Source organism: Ochotona princeps, chromosome 4 (assembly GCF_030435755.1).
Source record: "Ochotona princeps isolate mOchPri1 chromosome 4, mOchPri1.hap1, whole genome shotgun sequence".
In the NCBI taxonomy this organism is placed as follows: domain Eukaryota; kingdom Metazoa; phylum Chordata; class Mammalia; order Lagomorpha; family Ochotonidae; genus Ochotona; species Ochotona princeps.
Window position 1 is genome coordinate 56642814 of NC_080835.1, and position 22905 is coordinate 56665718.

Here is a 22905-nt window from a genome sequence, read left to right on the forward strand (position 1 = left end):
TTGTGCCAAGCTCAGTCAGAGCAACCACTGGCATGCACAAGATCTATAGCTGGGAACAGGCCCGGTTGGGAAGCTATGAGGACACCCTAGCTGGGTTGACATTCCCACCAAGGAGCACGGGGCTGGAATGAGGGCTGCATTCTGATGTGGATACGGCTGTAGTCTCCATTGGCACACATGTGAACTGGATACACCAAGCCGGGCTAGACTCTAACACTACATGTTGCTCTGGAGGACCAGGGTAGATGTAGGATAGACTACGCTAGGTCTCAGCCCCCACTGAGCCATGTGTGAGCTGTATGTGGGTATGGACGAGCCGTGGCTGGGTTGAAACATCCAACAGTCAGAACCAGATTGGGTTGAAGGTTAGTCAGGAAAAGCCACTCTTCTTGCTAGGACAGGAGGTGAACTGAGTAGGGCTGGCTCATGGACCCACAGGTATGCGCGAAATCTGGTGCTGGGAGAGGTTCTGATGGCGGAGCCTGGGCAACTCCTCTGGCAGGACACAGTCCCTGCAGGTGACTTCAAGAAGTATAATAAGAAACAGCCCAGCACAGACCATGGGAAATTTCCCACTGGCATACATTTGGCATGGGTCGGGGGCAGACCAGGCTGAACCAGTTCACAACACCCACTGGCAAATCCGAACACTGGAACAGAGTGTGGGTCGAGCCAGGATCAGTTGCGACAAAAACCAGTGCACATTATGGAATGTCAAGGAGGTGAGGTGACCTGAACCGGATGTGACTGCAGCGCCCAACCAGCACACGTGAGAATCAGGGAGGGAGAGGGCAGAGCCGGCAGGAGAAATGTGGTGGGGCCTCCCTGCTGGACAGCTACTTCTACCAGAGAGCGTGAGCTGGGATGGGTGCAGACCAGACTAGGCAGGGCTACAATACCTGTGGGCCTCATGTGGACTAGATCAGGGAAAAGCCAGGCTGGGCTGATTGTTGCTACTGCTGCAAACAAAATTAGAGAGGGTGAGTGTTGGTTGCGTTTAGTTGCAACATCAGCTGGCAGAAGCTGGCACTGGGGGCTAATTCTGTCAAGTTAAACTGCAGAACCACCTGGAGAGTGCATAATCTGTGAGTGGGAGTAGCCTGGGAGGGAAATAGCAGGCTCCTCGTTCTTGGGTTACCACTCCCACTGGACGGCAGGAAAACCCAGACAGGGACTGGGGTGGTTAGACAGAAATGCACCCAACAGCATGTGTGTGGGCTGGATAGTTGAGTTGGTTGGGATGAACTAGGCTTGAATGCCATTGGCATGTATGAGAGCTGAATGGGATGTGGGACAGACTGGATTAGTCCGCTACACATACTGGCAAGCACAGGAACCAGAGTAGGGAGCGGGCCTGGTGGGGGTTATTGTGGGTTGCTCAGACTAAGCTGCGGCTCCCACCTGTTTATGAGCTGGGCAGAATCAGGCTGATCTGCAACACCCATTGGTTCCAGTGGAAGACAGAGCTGGAAACAGAACCAACCCAGCAATTGAAACCACCAGCTGAATGGAGCAATAAACTGTACTGGGCCCTGTGCTTGCTAGTAGTTACAGGAATCTGGTCTGGGAACACCTCAGACAAAGTTTCTTTGCAGATCCCCCCACAATCGAGCTTTTGGACTCAGAAGGCCAACTCTCAAATGTCAGAGGACAGAACAAGTCAGTCAACTACCTCAGCCATACGTTGTTAGTGAAAAACTGGGCAAAAGGAGACTCTAAGATGGACTATGTCAATCAGTGGATTCTTCAGCGACCTCATTGTGCTTGGAATGGCAAGATTGGCATCAATTCATAACTGTTGAACTATCAAAACTACTTGAGCAAGACCCTCGGAGCATGCCCCAAATCAGGGACCTGGATGGGAGGGGGCCTGGGTGGGGCTTCTCCCTTTATCTCAACCTTTACCCCAGAAGAAAACAATGTGGAAATAATAGTCTTACTTTCCTGTAGCCCTTGAACCTTTTTGCCCTAATTAACTATGTAAAGATTGTCAGTAATAAAGAAACAAAATATGAAAAAGAAATAAACTAATGAATGTGATGGGATAGCACATCACATGATTAAGATAGCCACTATTAAAAAATGGGAAAAATCAAGTGTTGGTGAGTCCTTGGGCACAAATATGAAATGATGCAGATACAGCTGCTGTGAAGAAGTCTCAAAACTCCTCAAAACATTAAACAGAATCCCAATATGATCCAACAAATCAATTTTTGTTATATAACTAAAAGAAGGAAGAGAAGGAACTAAGAAACGAGGGACTTAAGGAGACCAGGCTCATGGCAATATTATTCAGAACTGCCAAAAGGTAGAAACAACTCAGGTGTTCATCGATGGGTAAACTAAGAAACAAAATGTGATATATACCATGTAAGTTATTATTCAGCATTTTAAAAAGGAAGGAAAACCTGACATACGCTAGAGTATAGATAAAGATCCTACGCTAGGAGAAATAAGTAAATCACAGAAGTATAAACGTTGCAAGATTTACGTGATATGAGCTTCTTTCCAGTCAAATTCATAAACTTGCAGGGTAAAATCAGTAGATGAGAGAAAGGGAAAATGTAGAGTGAGTGGTAAACAGGTACACAGCGTCAGCTGGGAAAGAGGGAAGAAAAGCTCGAGTCACAGCAGTCACAGTAGTATCACAGAACTGAATGCAGCAGAACTGTATAACTGAAAAGTGCTAAAACAGGCAATATTATTTTATTTTATGCATGTTCCCTTATAAAAGTTCACTAAACATGTTTGAATTCTTGAATTAATAAAATATTGCTTCGAGAATCCAAATATTTATAAATTAAAACCATTTATTATTTAAATATTAACCTAATGTAATCATTAATAGTTTAAAATAGATAATAAATTTTATATATTAATATAAATATTAATATTTTAAATAGTTTACATATTTAAGAGGGCCTGACGTGGTGGTCTAGAGCAACTAAAATCCTCGCTTTGAATGAGCCAAGATCCCAGATGGGGGCTGTTTCTAATCCTGGAAGCCCTGCTTCCCACCCAGCTCCCTGCTTGTGGCCTGGGAAAGTAGTCGAGGTCGGCCCAAAGCCTTGGGCCCTGCACCCGTGTGGGAGACCTGGAGGAAGCTCCTGGCTCCTGGCTTCGGATTAGTGCAGCACCGTAATTGTGGTCAATTGGGGAGTGAATCATCGGATGGAAGAGCTTCCTCTCTATCTCTCCTCTTCTCTGTATATCTGTCTTTTCAAAGCAAAAATACACAAATCTTTAAAAAATGTATTTTTAGAGCAATGTGATTGTCTCCACTCCTCTTTCATTCTTTAAAATTTTTATTTGTTTGTTCTATCTGAACAGCAGTGACAGAGAGTAATGCTCCCCATTCCTGGTTCACTTCTCCAATGCCCACAGCAGCTGTGTAAAGGCCAGGCTGCAGTCAGGGGCCTGGGTCTCCATCTGACACTACAAGGTTGGTGGCAGGGATCCAAGTAGTTAAAGCACCAACTAACATCCCAAAAGCCTTTAAGAGGAAGCTGGATCTGGGAAGTCGAGCCAATACTCCCACCCAGGCACTGACATGGAATATTGCGGTCCAAGTACCGTTGTGGGAGTTGCAATGAACACTTGTCTACAACTCTTTCTTTTAAAACAAACAAAATGTTATTTTTCTTTTATAGTCAAGTTCTCCATATTTCAAATGGGAGAGAAATACAGAGTTATATAGTTGGGTAGAAGAAGGTAACAAAGCAGAAAGTAAAATAAAACACACAAAAAAACCTTGTTTAGGTGTTTCTTCCTCCTTTTTAGTCTCCTCATCCTCTAGGCTGGGACTCTCCCGGGAAGAGGTGTCCTGCTGGCTAGAGTTTTTCAACAGTACAGGATCAATCTGTGCTTTCAGCAGTGCAAGGGTCTCAGCCAATTCGTTTCGATTTCTAAACAAAGGAAAAAATAACAGCATAAAAACTTTACGCTAAGGAGTCTTCTGAATGAATATTACCTATCGGAAACTGAAATGAGAAAACCAAAAATACATTCCAATCACTGTTACAGCTAGCCACAGAATATATATTTAAAATATACAGTTTAAAGAGAAATTACTACTCTCTGCTGATTAGAATGGTAATATAATTTCTTTGAAAAGAACAAAAACAAAGTAAATGCTTGATCACTGTTTCAAGTATAATACAATCTTTAGGGTGACAAAATTATGTAAACTTGATTTAAGAACACAAGGATTCAAGTTGTGCATTAATTTGGTAATACAAATTTGCTTCTATCATTAGAGGTAACAGCATTTGATACTGCTGTGAAATTTTTCAGAACTTTCTGAATTACCAAGGCAAAAGTCAGCTCTAATAACATGTTAAGAAAACATGATGGGGCTGGCACTGCGGCACAGCTCATTAAGCCTTCACTTGTAAGACCAGTATCCATCATGGCAGTGCATATAAAAGTCCCAACTCCCCGCTAATGCACTGCTATATTATGGAACATATTCCCTCCTTGCCTAAGAGTTATACTATTACTTAGGTGCTGAAGTTCAATTCATTAAAAAAGCCATAAATACAAACAGATAAAACAAAAGCAGGTAAGGCAATCATCTATTGCCAAGCATGGGCTAAGCCCTTGGTTTTTCACGTAATCTGATGTACTCGATATCACAGATCACAGGACACTGTATTATTACCATTTAATTCTCTATCTCTCTCACATCAAAGACTGCTTTTTTAAAGAATTTGTCTATTTATTTATGTATTTATTTATTGCAAAGTCAGATATACAGAGAGCAGGAGGATACAGAGAGGAAGCTCTTTCATCTAATGGGTCATTCCCAGAGTGACTGCAACGGCCAGAACTGCGCTATTCTGAGGCCAAGATCCAGGAAGTTCCTCCAGGTCTCCACACAGGTGCAGGATCCCAAAGCATTGGGCATTCCGCAACTGCTTTCCCAGGCCACAAGCAGGGAGCTGGATGGGAAGAGGGCTGCCGGGATTAGAACCGGTGCCCATATGGGATCCAGGCGCATTCAAGGCGAGGACTTTAGCTGCTAGCTGACCATGCAGGGCCTGAGACTACTTCTTAAGAAACAGGACTGTGTCTTTACAGAGAGTAACTTTAGTGTAAGTATAAGACATTTTAATACCTATATGATGCTAGAGTTCAATTATTCTATGTTTATATAGGAATTCCAAGTAAATGAATTTTAAAAAGTGACATTTTATAGTAGAGAGGAAACTGAAGGTAAATATTGATATCAATAGTAGATCTGATTAATATGAAGGAAGCATTAGTTGGTGAGTACTATGTCTTGGGCATTACTCTAATAGCATTACATAGACTGTTTCATGTAATTCTAATATAATCTGATACAAGACATATTAAATTGCCAACCTTTAATGGGAAATTCTCTTTAGACATCTGATTTATTTCGCATATACAAAATATTTTTAAAAGCAATTAAAACACAAATCTAGAGGCTGGAATGTTGGCATGGTGGGTTAACCCTTCATTTGCTTTGCTGCTGATCCAGGTCCCTGCTAAAATGCTTCGGAGGAAAGCAGAACATGGCCCCAAATGAGAAACCATGATGGAGTTTCAGACTACTGGCTTTGCCTGGACCCCATCTGGCTCTTTTGGCCATTTGGAACAGAAGACTGATCTCGCTCTCTCTCAGGAATGGAACAGCAGATTGATATCTCTATCTGTCTGTCTGTCTGTCTCTCTCTGTCTGCCTTTCAAATAAACAAGCAGATCTGGAAGCGAAGAGGGACTGAGGATGGAAAAAGAGCCAACATAGCTGCATAGGAGGTTAGGTCATCGCTTTTGACACTGGCATTCCATCATGGCACCAGTTTGAGCTTCAGCTGCTCTGCTTCCAATCTGGCTTCCTGCTAATGTGTCTAAGAATACACTTTGAGTCAGACTTGGGGAGTGAATCAAGGGATGAAGGCACTCTCTTCCGTATGCCTTTTAAATAAATACACATTTGTTAAAAACCATACAATTTCAAAGCTGCTAAAAAGGCTGAAGTAAATCTAAGGGGAAAATTAAATTTGAAGGAAATAGAAACAAAGTTCACAGAGTATTGAATACTTTTTTTTAAAGATCTGTTTGTTTATTAACTTGAAAGCCAAAGTTACAAAGAAGAGATAGAGAGATCCATCATCTTCTCACTCACTCCCCAGATGACAACAATAGCCAGGCCAAAGTCAAGAGCTTCATTAGTCTTTTATAGGGTTAGCAGGGACACATAAAGTTGGGCCATCTTGCACTGCTTTCTCAGGCAGTTACAAGGGAGCTGAATCAGAAGTGAAGCACATGTAACATCAAAGATGCTGACACCATACACAATGCTGGTGGCGCAGGAAGGGGCTCTATTTGTTAGCTCCCAATGTCGACACCCTGAAAATAGTATTTATTTGAAGAGTTTAGAGGGAGAGAAAGATCTTCCATTCATGGTACACTCCCTAAACGGCTGCAGTGGTCAAGGCTGGGCCAATCCAATGCCAGGAGCTTCACCTGGGTCTCCCACATGGGTGTATGGGTCTAATGGGACCGAGCATCCAACACAGGCCCCCAAAGAAATCAATGTGCCTACAGACGACAAGTGGATGAACCCATATAAAACACAACTATTACCTAAAAAATCTCCTGTTAGCCATTACAGTATAACATATAAAAAGCAGAGCATATGAGAACTCATTCTAACTATGTATGGCAAGTCAGCAGTACTTATAATTCCCTTCGATATTTTACCCATGAAGTTATTAGGAATGTACTTAAAACAGTTCAGTTTGGCATAGAAAATAGTAGAAATAATGGGGGGGGGGGTACCATTTAGTGTTTGGATTCATACAAAGGGATATTGAGTAAATATTACATTAGGATTATTTAATTTTCTTCCATTTAGTAAATTAACTACCAGGACAGTCATACAGTTGAATCAGCTTACTAAACAATCCCCCAAATTTTACTCAATTTACACGTACTCTTAGGGATTCAAAGTTGAGCTTTTCTGACCCAAATGTTAATACACCAAGTATTAACTAACAAAAATTGCTAAAAATCAAGAAATGCAAAAAGAGATGTGAATTAAAGTCAAAGCAGTTTATCATAACCCAGTAGTTAGATATCTATACCCTTAGGACAGGACCAGAAGGGATGGGATAGGACGGGACGGGACGGGACGGGACAGGACGGGACGGGACAGGACGGGACGGGACAGGATAGAATAGGATAGGATAGGATGGGCTAGGTTGGGCTGGGCTGAGCTGGGATTGAATGGGATCAGATAGGTTCAGATGGAAAAAAAAATAGGCTATAAACACACACAATGAGCGATGTTTGCTTCACATTCAGTAATGTCTATTTCTAACAACTGTAGTTCGGCCAGTCTACTATCTTATTAGAGAGAGATCTTCTAGCTATTGGTTCACTAGCAAAATGGGTGCAACAGCCAGAGCTGGGCCAGGTGAAACCAAAAGCTTGCAATACCAGATGGGTCTCCCACGCAGGTGGCAGGGGTCCAAGCATCGGATCATCTTTTTTGCTTTCCCAAGTACATAAGCAGGGTACTGGACTAGAAGTGGAGTGCTGAGATGTGAACTGGCACCTACACATAAGCCACATGTCATGGTTGGTAGATTAACTCACTGTGCTACATGCCAAAGTCTAGCTAGTTCATTTTGATATGCCAAATTTTCTATTTCTACCAGACATTCATTCTATTTGAAGATCTGTAGAAAACTGATGAACACTGTGCTTTATAGTCAGTCCTTTTAAAATATATTCTTGATTTCTGATGTTGCCAGATATATTGTACTTAATGCACAACATTCATAAGTATCTATAGAATTTAGCTCCTTGACAAAAAGAAGCAAGAGAGAGGAGAGTTAACAGGGAGGAAGGAAAAAGGAGGCAGGGAGAGAACACCAACATTTGCTAGTACACTGATACCCACTTCAGCACCCAGCTATGGGGGAACTAGAGCAGGCACTGAATTTACATCTCCCACGCTGGCGACAGGGGTTCTGTCATTTAAGTCATCACTACTGCCCCGCAGGGTTCAACTAGCACGAAGTAGGTGCTGGAAGCCAGAGACAGTATCAAATCCAGGAACTAAAATATGAATTGGGGGTATCTTTTTTTTTTAATTTTTATTAATTATTTAGCATTATGTGACAGTTTCATAGGCTCTGGGAATCCCCCCACCCCTCTCCCTCCCCTCCCCCCTGGTGGATTCCTCCACCTTGATGCAGTATTACAATTCAAATTCAATCAAGATTCTTTCTTTGCAAACATGTACCAAGCATGGAGTCCAGCTACTTATTGTCCAGATGGGTTGAACAGTTTCTTGGGGAGACCATTTCTGGTCCGAAGTTAGAGCTGGTATAATATCATCCCAGTCAATTAAGAGTGAATTGGGGGTATCTTAATACCTAGGCCAAATGCTTGCCCTGAATGAGTTACTTTTTCTAATTATAAAGCTATAAAGTCAGAAAACTAAAACTACTATGAATTAAGGTTCACTGGCTTTTGAGAAAAGATAAAGGGGGTGCATGAAATGATCTGCTCAAATATATAAAACAATAACAGAATTTTTACAAAGGATTTTAACAAACAAAACTACACTGTTTTTCAGATTTCCCCAGAAAACCTATTTAGAAAGACAAATACAGTAACAACAGAAAATACAATACATTAAGACAAACTGGCCATAATAAAGAAGTTAGAAATCAGCCATGCCAGTGTCAGCCTACAATGCCAATCTCCCACATGAGCATTAGTTCGAGACCTGGAAGATAGCCTAAGTGACTGGTCCTCTGCAATATCGCTCCTCTCTTCCATCACTATAGGAGACCTGGAAGAAGCTCAGAGCCTTGGCTTTTCTCAGGCCTGGCCACTGGAGTCATTTGGAAAATGAATCAGTGGATAAAACATCCCTTGTTCTTTTTTTTCCTCGTTTTTCTTATCCCCTTTCACCTTCAAGTAAATAAATAAACCACACTGGCCCAAGTACAACAGCATAGTGGCTAAATGCTCACCTTGTATCCACTGAGTTCTTATTCCAGCAGTTACACTTCCCATCCAAGGAAAGCAGTAGAGGATGGCTCAAAATGTTGCGACCCTATACTCGCATGAGAAACCTGGAGGAGGCTCGTGGCTTTCCATTAGCTCAGCTCCGGCTGCTGTTGATACCCGGGGAGTGAGCCAGAGGACAGAAAATCCTTCTCTATATATCCCTTCTATCTGTATATCTATCTTTCCAATTAAAACAAAAAACTTTATGGTTCAGAACAGCAGCCTAGTGGCTAAATCTTCGCCTTTCAAGTACCAGGATCCCATAGGGGCACCAGTTTCTTTCCTGGCTGCACCATTTACCATCCAGCTCCCTGCTAGTGGTCTGAGAAAGCAGTTGAGGACGGCTCAATGCCTTGGGACCCTGCACTCATGTGGCAGACCTGGAGCTTCTGGCTCCTGATTTCAGATCGGCTCAGATCTGGCTGTTGCAGCCGCTTGGGGAGTGATTCAGCGGATGAAAGATTTTTCTCTGTCTCTCCTTCTCTCTGTAAATCGGATTTTCCAATAAAAATAAATAAATATAAAAACATTCAGGAGAAAAACATTAAAAAAAAGAAAGTGGGTGCTGGTGCAGTGGCATAACTGGCTAATCATTTGCCTGCCTGCACCAGCTTGAGTCCTGGTTGTTCTTTTTATCTAGTTCCCAGTTTACAGCCTGGGAAGGCAGCAAAGAATGGCTCAAGTCTTTGGGTCACTGCAGCCATGTGGGAAAACTGGAAGAAATTCCTGGATGTTAGCTTAAACCAGCTTCTGGCCATTGTTTCCATTTGTGTAGCAAATTAGCAAATGGAAGATTTCTCTCGGCCTCTCCTCTCTGTAAATCTGCTTTTCAATAAATAAATAAATGAATAAATAAAAATAAAAAAGAAATAGACTATACCTAAATAAACACTTCTCTCATGTGTCTTTGTGTTTTCCTGTGCATGCTATTTGTACATGAATATGAAAAACCTGGGTGTATGAAGCACACGGTATGTATCCTTATCCAGACACAACAAACAATGAACTGTCTACAATGGCTTCTGGCCAATCCAACTCCACGGAAAAGGAGCATCCCTGTCTTACAAATCACATTCCTGCAGAAAAGTATTCAAAGCAAGAAACATTCATATAAACACAGAAAAACTAAGATACCTGACAATGCATTTCCATGAAGAGCCATCTTGATCATCTTGTTCTTCTATGTACATTCTGACATTGTGATCCTGATCCAACTGGTACCAGTACATTAGGCCATCTTTGTCTCGCCCAATTGGTTGGAGACGCATAGTATCAGCATCCTCCTCATTAATAATGTTCTTGAATTTAAGATTGTCATCAAACTGACACTCGCAGAGATACTGAAAAATAATCAAGCATGGTTTGAAACAATCCATTAAGATTTTTCCTTCACGGTAAAAATGACACAACTGTTAACAGTGATTCAGGAATGGTAGCAAACAGAATACAACTGTCCTATTTCGCTATCTTCTTACCTCTTTTCCAGAATCCGTTAAGAAGAGTCAATCTTTTAAAGAGATAAATTTTAACATTTTAAAATAAACAGAACTTGGGCCCGGCGCCGTGGCCTAGCGGCTAAAGTCCTCACCTTGAATGCCCCAGGATCCCATATGGGCGCCGGTTCTAATCCCGGCAGCTCCACTTCCCATCCAGCTCCCTGCTTGTGGCCTGGGAAAGCAGCTGAGGACGGCCCAATGCATTGGGATCCTGCACCCCCGTGGGAGACCTGGAGGAGGTTCCTGGTTCCCCGCTTCGGATCGGCGCGCACCGGCCCATTGTGGCTCACTTGGGGAGTGAATCATTGGACGGAAGATCTTCCTCTCTGTCTCTCCTCTCTGTATATCTGACTTTGTAATAAAATAAATAAATCTTTAAAAAAAAAAGAATAAATAAACAGAACTAGTAAGTTGAAAATAACTACTGATGCATGAACTTCACTAAATTTCTAAAGAACTGAGCTTATTTACAATAAAAAGTTCCAAAACTGATTCATGGCATGAATTTTACAAAAAATGTTCATTTGTATTACATTATATTCATCATGTCTTCCAGGTTTATCCAAGCTGTCATGATATTTGACAACTGACATGGCAAATGACATTTCCTTCCTTTTCAAAGCTGAACAGTGTTGCATTATATAGATACACTGTTTTTTCTATATCCATTCATCTGTGTTTGGTACTGTGGCCAATTCCCTCTTGGATATTGTGACTAATGTTGTACTGAACACAAATGTGTATATATATTTTGGGGTCTTTGCTACAATATAGTGGGCTAAAACTACACTTGCTATTGCCAACATCCCATAACAGATTGGTCATTCAAGTCCTGACTACCCCATTTCCAACCCAGCCTCCTGATACTGTTTCAGCAGATAATGGCTCAGTATTGATTGTTATGGTCATTTGAAGAATGAATAGGATGGAAAATTCTCAATCCCTCTCCTCCCTCTCTCACAACACACATACACATATCTCTGTCTAACTCTGCTACTAGAAGTCTAAAAACATTTAATAGAAAAAGATACATGGCTTCTTTGTAAATATTTCTTTACAAGTCGGTTCCACTTCCTTTGGTTATTTGTAGCAGGACCATTAAACAACGATAGCACCATTTTTAAATTTTTTGAGGAATTTAGAGTTTGTCCATGTGTCTCATTACCTCACACTGTCACCAAGAGCACACAAGTGTGCCACTTTTCTTCTCATCTTTACCATCACAACTGTTTCATAACAGTTGTCCAAGCAGGTAAGAGCAGAAATCTCTCTTTGATTCCTTTAATACTACTGGTAAATTGTTTTTATATACCTGTTGACCATATCCTTGACTTCTTTTGAGAAGTATATATTTAGACCTTTGGTCCATACTTTAAAAGAGATTTCTCTGACACAGAGTTAGAGCAAGAGAACATATGCCACTAAGAGAGACAGGCACTATCAATTCCATCACTGGTTCACTTGTCACGACTGCCTCCGGCCTCTGATTATGCAGTTTTAAGGTATTTCAGCAATAACAACCTCTAGGAAATTCTCATACTTACAAAATAACTCAGACAAATAAATAGAAAGAATTGGTTTTTTCTTATTTATTTTGCACACAGATTATATTGTCATATTTCTCCCAATGCTCTCTGTCCAAGCAGAAAAATAATTTATTTGAATGGGGCTCGGCAGCGTGGCCTAGTGGCTAAGGTCCTCACCTTAATCCCATATGGCCGCTGGTTCTAATCCCGGCGGCTCCACTTCCTCTCTATCTCTCCTCCTCTCAGTATATCTGACTTTGTAATAAAAATAAAATAAATCTTTAAAAAAAAAAAGAATTTATTTGAATGGCAGAGTTACAGAGACAGAGAAAGGAACATTGACAGTGAGAGTGGGCCCAGTGTGGGCGCCAGTTCTAATCCCAGCAGCCCTGCTTCCCATCCAGCTCCCTGCCTGTGGCCTGGGAAAGCAGTTGAGGACAGCCCAAAGCCCTGACACCCTGCAGCTGTATGGGAGACCTGGAAGAGGCTCGAGGCTCCTGGCTCCGGATTGACTCAGCTCCAGCCGTTGCAGCTGCGTGGGGAATTAATCAATGAACAGAAGATTTTCCTCTCTGTCTCTCCTCCTCTCTGTATATCTGACTTTCCAATAAAAATAGATAAATCTTAAAAAAAAAAAAAAAAAAAAAAAGACAGCAAGAGCAACTGCAAGAGAGCTTAAATTCTCTTGCTCACTCCATAAAAGGCCACAAATGGTTAAGGCTGCTGGAATGAAACTAGAAGCTAAGAGTTTCTTCAGGTCTGTCATGTGGATGCAGGAACTCAATCATGTTGGCCGTCTTCTGTTGCTTTTCCAGGTACTTTAGTAGGAAGCCTGATCAGAAGTAGAGCATCCAGGACTTCAACTGGCACCCAAATGGGATGCGAGCATCTCAGGTAGCAGCATAACTTGCTATACCTTACCACCAACCTCCTCCGTTGCCTTTTTGCCTCTGTTCTTAGTTACTGACTCTAACTAAGCTGTTTTAATCTAGCATCTATAACATGCATGAAATTTGTAACAAATGATCAGTAATTACGTGTGCTCTGGATGTGCTGTATATTTCAATTTATTTCCTGCATACAGCTTTACAAGTAACTGATTATAAAAATAGACTTTTAAAGGTTATGACAAAAAGTTACAAATGTTAAAATTACTGAGATGAATTTTCATCAATTTTTTCTGATACACTAATCATCATCTTACATAACCTTTGAAACCACAAACTGCTTTTGGCACAGAGATCCTATATCATAATACAATCTGAAATATGAAGTTACTGTGACTTATCGTTTTCTTGGAAAGAGTAAATTCGAAGAACAACTAATCTGTAACACCAAAATAATGGCTATTTATAATAATCTATCTCTAAAATAATAAGGCATACACATATATCTTATTTTAAGAAGCATCAAGAAACATCACAGTCTTGTTAACATTGTACTTATTAAATGCTGTAAACATTAGAAGGAGTGAAAATCTCATGTGTCTGTTTTTAAACCAAGACTGTTTTCTGCCTTTTATTCTGCTGCCCACTTTGTTATTAACTAAGGTCAACATTATGAACTGGGCAGGAAAAGAAAGAGAAATTCAAAGGTGAAAATTATCCTACTCTGAGGTGACTCATGTTAATCAAGTACATTTAGTTCAGTGAAGGTTCTACAAAGTACACATTCTTCTAGCTTTCTATAAAACATTAAGTCATCAATTTTTGAAAAATCAGTGGACGAGTGTCCATAGTTAACAGTACGCAGCAATTATTACGAAAGTAGAACACATGAGTACAGCTAATTTAATTAAAGTCAAATACTTATTCATTTCCTTACTATTTCAATAATTAAACACAGGTTTATGTTGAAAAATTTAAACCCCAATAACATAAAAAACAGTGTTTTGTCATACAAATGGAGAAGAATCTATTGTTATTGTATAGTAATTGCAACGAACAACAAAGTTATTACCTTTAAGAGTGCTAATTTACATTCAACACTCATTTCAAGATAGCCCTTCTTCTCCATCTCCCAAGCCCAGGTGCTGTTAAATTCTTGGCATATCTGTCAGAGAAAGTCAATATTTTAATAAATGAAAGTAATTTTTAAATTGATGTTGGTATTCTTACATGATTATGTTAAGTATTCATGTTACCATAAATTTATAAAGAAACACGATTACACTAAATGATAGGCCAATTCCATTCACACTACTTAAACAACTTAAAACCACATAAAATGTTATCATTACCTGAAACTGAATTTAAGGTAAGAAATGATTGTTGTGGCTCTCTCCTCAGCTCACATAATTTTCATACACCCTGATGGGACACGTTTTCCCACAGGAGAGTAATTATGGCTGGAAGTTCCTTCAGAATAAGGATAAAAGTTCTTGTTTTATGCCCAGAACATACAAGTGCAGAGAACACTCACACATATTTTAAATCAAGCCTCTTTTCAACTCAGTGTCTTCCTATTTACAAGAGAAGTATAAACTTCATGTCCTGGCATTTGAGAGCTTCAACATGTTTTTAACTTACATGTTTAGGGTTTCTCTCCCTGCACAAGAATTCCTGGAGAAGCAGAGCCATTACAATAAGCTGAAGACAGACGTGCAGGAAGCTTTCTCTCATTTCAGCAGTTCCTTCCAACTAGAGATCACAGAAAGCTAATGGGAGATTACTGTGAAGCATGTTCTGGGTTCCATGACCTTGGTGAGCCAGTTTTACTAACCAGTAAAAGAACAGTAAACACTGAACTTAAAGGCATTAAGTAGACAAGAAAAATGATGAGAAATGCTGAGAATTCATCATTATTTTGCAACCCAATGAACAAAAGGCACAATGAAGCCTAGCGCTAAGAACAAGGCATCTTGGAGCATGGTGAATGACTAAGCAGGCAGACAGAACAAAAGCCAAGGAGATGAGTAGCACAGCTGAAGTAAGCATTGCCACCCAGGAGGAAGAACTGGGCTGCCTCACCAGGTGGCTGTCCTCTTCCTATCCAGCAAACATACAACCCAATGACAGGGGATCACTAGCAGAACAGAAAAAGTCTGCAAGGCCAGCAGCATTTCCAGAACCGTAACTGTGGGTCTTGAAAGCTTCCCAGGAAGAAAGAGATCCCTATTTCATAGAATACTTCCTCTTAATGCCATTATTACATTATGCAGACAGAAAAAAAATACAAGATATATATACATACACATACACACAAAGACAGGTGGATAATAATAAAGATTGGTGAGTGAGTAGAAAACTCTGAAAGACCAAGTGTAAAGTAATACAAGGGCTTTAGAAAATTGGTTGGCAGTTCTTCAAATGTTAATACTGTTTTATGACAAAGCAATTCTATTCCCAGGTAGTTACACAGAGAAAGTTAAAACATATGTAAGAAATTTGTTCATGAACATTTCATTGCAGTATTATTCACTGCTGCCAAAAAGTGGAAACAATCCAAATGGCCAAAACTGAAGAATGGGCAAAAAAAAATGAATACTCATTCAGTGTAATTCCAAGCAATCATAAAACAAAAAGAAGTAATGATCACACATACTCCAGTAGCCTTGATAACATGTCAAAACTAAGAAAGCAGCCAAGGACTGTCCGGTTCAACCTACACACAATGTCCAGAGCAATGAAATGCACACACAGGAAGTGCATTAAAAACTGCCAGGGGAGGGGGAATGGGAGTGGGGCAGTAGCCTAGTGACTAAAGTCCTCACCTTGCATGTGGCAGAATCCCATCTGGGTACTGGGATCCCATATGGGCACCAGTTCTAATCCCAGCAGCCGCGCTTTCCATCCAGCGCACTGTTTGTAGCCTGGGAGAGCAGTAGAGGACAGCTCAAAGCCTTGGGACCCTGTGCTTGCATGGCAGACTAGAAGGTTCCTGGCTCCTGGCTTTGGATCAGCTCAGCTCTGGCTGTTGTGGCCACTTGGGGAGTGAACCAGCAGATAGATGAAAGATCTTCCTGTCTTTCCTTCTCTCTGTATGTCTGACTTTGCAATAAAAATAAATAAATCTTAAATAAATAAATAAATAAATAAATAAATAAATAAATAAATAAAAACACTGCCAGGCAGCCAGAGAATGGAGGAATGAGGAGAGCCATAATGGGTAGGGATTTCTTTCTGATAGGGCAGAAATGTGATGAAATAATGGTAATAGCTGCATACTCCTTTAAAATATGCTAGTAATTCCACTGAATGAAATACATTTAAAAAGTGAATATTATGATATGTAAATAAATTTTTTTAAAAAAGAGAGAAATAGCAACAACTAGCCACACACTAGCTTTTGACCAAAGCGATACAACTGCTGTGTGTGCTGCTATGCACCAGGACCTCAGAAGATGCTGACTGACTAGAGAAGCTCATCAGTAATATCAGAGAGAGGGAGCTGGTGCTGTGGTGCAGTAGGTAAAACCATGGCATGAGATGCCAGGATCCCATATGGGCACCAGTTTGTGTTCCAACTGCACTTCTTTTTTTTGAGATTTATTTAATGTTATTGAAAAAACCATATTTACAGAGGAGAGACAGAGAGAGATTCTATTCACTGGTTCACTCCCCAAGTGGTTGTGACAGCTAGAACTGAGCTGATCTGAAACCAGGAGCCAGGAGCTTTTTCCAGGTCTCCACGTGGTTGTAGGTTCCCACGAGTTTGGTCCATCCTTTGCTGCTTTCCCCACAAGCAGGGAACTGGATAGGAAGTGGAGCAGCTGGGATAACATCCAGTATTTTAAAGGAAAAGATTAGTCAATTGAGCCATTTTGCCAGGGTCAACCTACTCCAATTACAATCTAGCTTCCTGCTAAAGTACCTAAGAAAGTAGAACATGAGCACAAGTGCTTGGGTAACTGTACTAACAAGCGAGTCGAGGAGGAAGCTCCAGACTTAGGCCTACCTCAGCTCTGGCCATAGTGGCCACTTCTAGGAATAAGTCAAACACATGGAAGATCTGCATCCCCCAGTTTGGATTTCCAATAAATAAAATGGAGAGGGGTAAAGAATGACATAGCTCCTGGGGTGGGTGTTTGGTCCAGTAATTAAGACACCAGATGAAGATTCCAGATTCCAATACTGAAGAGTTGGAATTCAACACCCAACCCTGGCTATAAGCTCCAGATTCCTGCTAATGCAGACCCTGGGGGCACTTGTGAAAGCTTAATTAGTTGGAGGCCATGTCACTCACTTTTAAGTCCTGGGAGTGCACTCCCCCAGGCCTAGCCAATGTGAATACTTGAAGAATGAACACATGAATGAATGGTATACTTCCCTCTCTTTCTCCTTCCTGTATCTGTCTCTTTCTCTCTGTATTTGTCTCTTCAAATAAACAAAACAAAAAGAATGACAAATCTCCAATGTTTGGTCAATAAGCAAGATGCAAAGCACAATCTATGGCTGGTGGTATCACAAATTTCAAACGTTACTAAACAACTAAGGACTAGAATGCACAGCATAAGAGGGAAAAAAAAAGAGGTAGATTAAAAAAAAAGACACAGGCCTCTGCCCCTGCACTGTTTACCTACAATTTATTGACCTTTCCATTTCCAATTTGGCTCCCTGCTAATTTGCCAGGGAAAGCAGCAGAAGGTGGCCCAAATGCTTGGGTCTCTGCATCCATGTGGGAGATGTGGAATGAGCTCCTGGCTCCTGTCTTTGGTTGGACCCAACGCTGAACTTCCTAAGCCATTTGGGAAGTGAACCAGTGCAGAAAAGATTAATGCCTACCCCCACTCCTACTCTAACTCTGACTTTCAAAACAACAACAACAAAACCACCAAAACCTTAACAATTCTTGCAAATGAAGAAAGATTCTAAATAATTCCTATGGAGGACTATTTAATCCACACCAGGATCAATAAACTTACCCAGTTAAGGATTAAAAGGGAAATAATTCAATCTCTATGGACCATCTGGTCCTCTTTATGACTATTCAACTGAACCATAGAAAATCTATAAATGAATAAGTACAGCTGGGGCCCAGTAACATTTTGTTTTGGAAAATAAAATTTGAACACCATGATTTTCACATCACAAAACACTATTCCTTTGATTTTTATCTCCAAGATTTAAATATGTAAAGACCATTCTTAGTTTGTAAGCCATACATAGACAACAGGCATAGGCCCATGTACCACAGTCTGTCTAGAGGGCCAAAATTCAGTATCAACTAGAAATAATTTTTGACTGTGTATTCTTTTTTTCATTATATATATATTTTTTTATTAATTATTTTGCATTATGTGACAGTTTCATAGGCTCTGGGAACCCCCCCACCCCTTCCCCTCCCCTCCCCCCGGTGGATTCCTCCACCTTGATGCAGTATTACAGTTCAAATTCAATCAAGATTCTTTCCTTGCAAACATATACCAAGCATTTGACTGTGTATTCTTGAGTGCTTAAAGCAGCCAGATTCCTCTCAAAAATGGTAATTCAAATTTTCCATGCTTCAACTTGATTCTGACCAATAACCCTTGTACTGGTAACTTGGAATTATATATCCTTTCTATTGAAGAAGAGAATGTTACAGTGGCCATGACATGAACACCTTGATTTAACATTCATATTTAACCATAAATTATTATTGAATAACTCTGGCTTTTTCTTTGATTCTCTCCAGTTAACAAGAGGCTATGTTCTCCAGACACAGAGCCAAAAATCAATGCCTGAAATACTGAAAGCCAATGGGCCTGGGAGGCCTTGTGGCTGCTAACCTGCTTTTATTCTAACACAACCAACCATAAGGACAGAAAAAGTTAGGCAGAAGAGCGAAATGGAGATTTTAAAGATTCCACCAGAACAATATTTACCAAAAAGGGTTTCACAAGTCTACACAGCAACTTAATCTTAGTTGGGTCATTCATATATTTATATTGGGCACAATACAAGAACCAATAAACCATTTCTTTTTTGACAAGTTAGAACATAAGATTTTTAAAAAGAGGGAACAGGAGATGAGAACTTCAAGAAGTTTCATCATGACTGTGTTGACCAAAGGCCTCCTTTCCCAGCACCTTCCCACTCACAGTAGCAAGGTTTGTAGCAGCCCTTGACTGTCTCTGGGATGAACTGGTCGTCCCCTCCATAGTTTCAGTCTGGAAAAGTTTAAGGTTGCCAAAGAAATTGACTATTAATTCCAGTCAACACTTACTCACACACCCACAGATTAACTTTATTTAGTAAACAAATAATCTCAAAATTTTAAACCTTTCTCTGTCCCTCTCTGAGATATATGGAATATATTCTGTGTGTCTTAAAGTCTGAAATCCACCTTTTCACATACAATCAGTAAGACCTCTGCCTTCTTGGAGAGCTGTGGCTTAACCTCTCATTGACAGCAGTTAGCAGAACACTGGCATGTTTCCAGACAGTGCACAAGAACCCTTACTGCTTTTCAGGTTCGCTTTTACTTGCTGACACAACTCCCCAATGAACTGCTATTCCTCCTTCCCATTCCTTCTCTTTCCCTCAAACGCACTCATTTCCACAAGTCAAACTAAGCACACTTCTTCCCGCCACTACAGAAGTTACTGACAACAAAAAAAGGGGGGGGCTGTCTTTATGTCTTCTAAGCAGTATAAAACTTTATTTTTGACAAGGAAAGCTCTTAGATCATTCACATTTCAACCTGTATTTTATAAAGTAAAAGAGGTTCACTTATTCTGTGATGCCACAAATATTGACTGTACACCTAACACATGGCAGCAGCTGTCAAGGAACTGGAATACCATAGCAAGGGAAACAGAAAACCTGTCACTATGAGGAAGGCAAACAGGTAAACTAGTTGAAGACTACCAGGTGGTGCTGCACTACAAGTTAGACAGAGCAATGCAATAAGTGAGTCCGCTTACCATCCGAAATTGGGTACTAATTGTCTCATTCACTAACAAGCTGACATCAGACATCAAAAAAAGCCTGGCCACAAAGATAAAATAGAAATGAATCACAACACCTGGGGTAGGACTTTCTGGCCATTGTAGCCATTTGGGGAGTGAACATCTCCCCTTTGTAACTAGCCTTTCAAATAAAGAAACAAACCTTCAAAAAGGAAAATATTCTTGTTTGCTCTATGTAGGGCAATTAAGAGGACAACTTCTGATGATGAGAACAACAAAAGCCTGCTGCCACACCCAAGTGAAAAGCAATGAAGACTGAGCTTCAGAAGATACACCAGGGAACACAGATTCAGACAATGCACATCTTTTTTTTAAGGCTAATTTTACTTATTCAAAAGGCAGTGTTAACAAGACAGAGGGAGAGAGGCAGAGAGATATTCCATCTATTGGTTCACTTCCCAGATGGCTGCCAAAGACAAGGCCTTGTCCAGGCCGCAACCAAGAACCAGGAACTTCATCTGGGTCTCCTACATGGGTGCAGAGGCCCATGCAATTGGGGAGGAAGCTGAATTGAAAGGGGACCATCTGAACTTAAACCTATGTCCACATGTGATGTTGGTGCTACAGGTGGCAGCTTTACCTGCTATACCACAATGTCAACACCTGTTACACATATCATAAAAGCAGTAAAAACAACCCCATGCAGTTTTATCCTTTACAAAAAAACCTCACATATATTTTATTTTATTTATTTATCTTTAAGATTCATTTATTTTATTAATAAAATAGGAGAGACAGAGAGGAAGATCTTCCGTCTGATTCACTCCCCAAGTGAGCCACAACAGTCGGTACTGAGCCGATCCGATGCCGGGAACCAGGAACCTCTTCCGGGTCTCCCACGTGGGTGCAGGGTCCCAAAGCTTTGGGCCATCCTCCACTGCTTTCTCAGGCCACAAGCAGGGAGCTGGATGGGAAGTGGAGCTGCCAGGATTAGAACCGGCGCCCATATGGGATCCCGGGGCATTCAAGGCGAGGACTTAAGCCGCTAAGCCATGCCGCTGGGACCCTTCCATATATTTTAAACTGACAATGTTCTGTAAGGCCACACAATTTTAAAATGTAAAATGTTTGACACCCATTTTTGTGCAATTATGACTAAAGTCTTGTTTATACTTTTCACTAAGTAAATGATCACGTAAAATTGATATTTCATTCTAAAAAAAAAGTTATAAACCTAAGAAGTATCTTGTTGGCAAGGTTTCTCAAGCAATATGGTTCTGGAAATCAAAAAAATATAAAAAGCAGAATAACTGATCAGAGGAACAAGCATTAACCAGTTTGCTGCACAACCATTTTATGCATAACTTGTTCTTCACACCACAGCTTCATGTTAGGATAAGCAATATACTATTCTTACCAATAGTAAGAACTTCAGATTAGTGAAAAAGACCTTTGGGATCATTGGTAAATGTTACATCCGTAAGTCAAAAAGATTAAAGAGATCTACTCTCAAAAGTAGTCTAACTGAAGTCAAAGAAAGGTGGTCTGCAAATGTCTGGCACAGCTTACCATTAATACAGACATGCTGTAAACCTGTTTCACATTTCTAGATTATAAAAACCATGGTAAGAGTAGACTACAAAGGGAAAGACTGTGATTAGATAGTGTTAGGTAGAAACGGATCTGGCTTAAATCACAAATACCGAGATCCAAATAAACAAAAATTCCTGTCTCTTGGGTAGAGGTATAGTGTAGTGGGTAAAAAAGCCTCCTGTGACGCCAGCATTCCATATGGGTGCTGGTGCGACTGCCAGCTGCACCACTCTGACACAGCTCTGTGCTAATGCCTGGAACAATGGAGCAGAAGATGGTCTAAGTGCCAGGGTGCTCTCAGACATGTGGGAGACCTATCAGGAGCTCCTAGCTCCACGCTCTTGCCTAGCCAACCTCTGCCTGTTATGGTCATTTGGGGAGAGAACAAGAACATCGCTCGTTCCTTCTCTTTCATCTTTCCTCCCTCATTCTGTATAACTCTGCTTTTAAGATAAACAAACAAATCCTGATTTAAAAAAAATAAATAGCCCCCCTGCCCCCCCCCAAAAAAAAACAACCCTCTCTCTCTACCAGTGATTTTGGTGAGCTGAACATCTATTTGAACTCCAGGTACTCTATGGTAAACTGGAGGTTTTATTTTAAATTCAAAAGATTAAAAAAAAAAAGAGCTGACTTATTATATGCTTACTAAACAGCTCATTTACAGAACAGAAGTCTGAAAACCATTCTAAAAAATCACTACAGGAAGCAATGAGAAAAGCAGCAGCTGAAGGAATTGCGAGCTAATGAGGAGGAGGTCAATGATTTCCACAGTCAATATTTTTTAGTGACACTTATTCCACAGATATTAAAACATGTCTTGGGCCCGGCAGCGTGGCCTAGTGGTTAAAGTCCTCGCCTTGAAAGCCCCGGGATCCCATATGGGCGCCGGTTCTGGTCCCGGCAGCTCCACTTCCCATCCAGCTCCCTGCTTGTGGCCTGGGAAAGCAGTGGAGGATGGCCCAAGGCATTGGGACCCTGCACCCCCGTGGGAGACCTGGAAGAGGTTCCAGATTCTCGGCTTCGGATCGGCACAGCACCGGCCGTTGCAGCTCACTTGGGGAGTGAATCATCGGATGGAAGATCTTCCTCTCTCTCTCTCCTCCTCTCTGTATATCTGACTTTGTAATAAACTGAATAAATCTTAAAAAAAATAAAAAATAAATACAACATGTCTTAGATGTAAATAAGTCTTTAGTGGTTTCTTCAAAATTTCTACTTCTAATTCTTGGGCACTGGATATTATACTGAATGTTTTCAACTATTTTGAATTCGGTATGATAAATACATTAAGATTCTTGGGAAATCTAGCGACAATTCCCTAGCTGTTAATTAAAAAAAAGATTACATATTTTTATTGGAAAGTCAGATTTACAGAGATGAGAGACAGAGAGAAAGATCTTCT

At 40.7% G+C, this 22905-nt stretch overlaps 1 protein-coding gene across 4 annotated transcripts in view; it reads right to left on the minus strand.

Annotated features, from left to right (window-relative positions):
- Positions 1-22905, minus strand: part of RSF1 (remodeling and spacing factor 1) — a 115780-nt gene that overhangs the window by 49001 nt on the left and 43874 nt on the right. For all 4 annotated transcript variants that reach the window (XM_058663643.1, XM_004589858.3, XM_058663645.1 and 1 more), the window contains 3 exons: positions 14036-14128; positions 10189-10394; positions 3751-3905 (listed from right to left, as the gene is read on the minus strand). In XM_058663643.1, coding sequence (XP_058519626.1) covers positions 3751-3905; positions 10189-10394; positions 14036-14128 — 454 coding nt within the window. The remainder of the gene's footprint in view (positions 1-3750; positions 3906-10188; positions 10395-14035; positions 14129-22905) is intronic.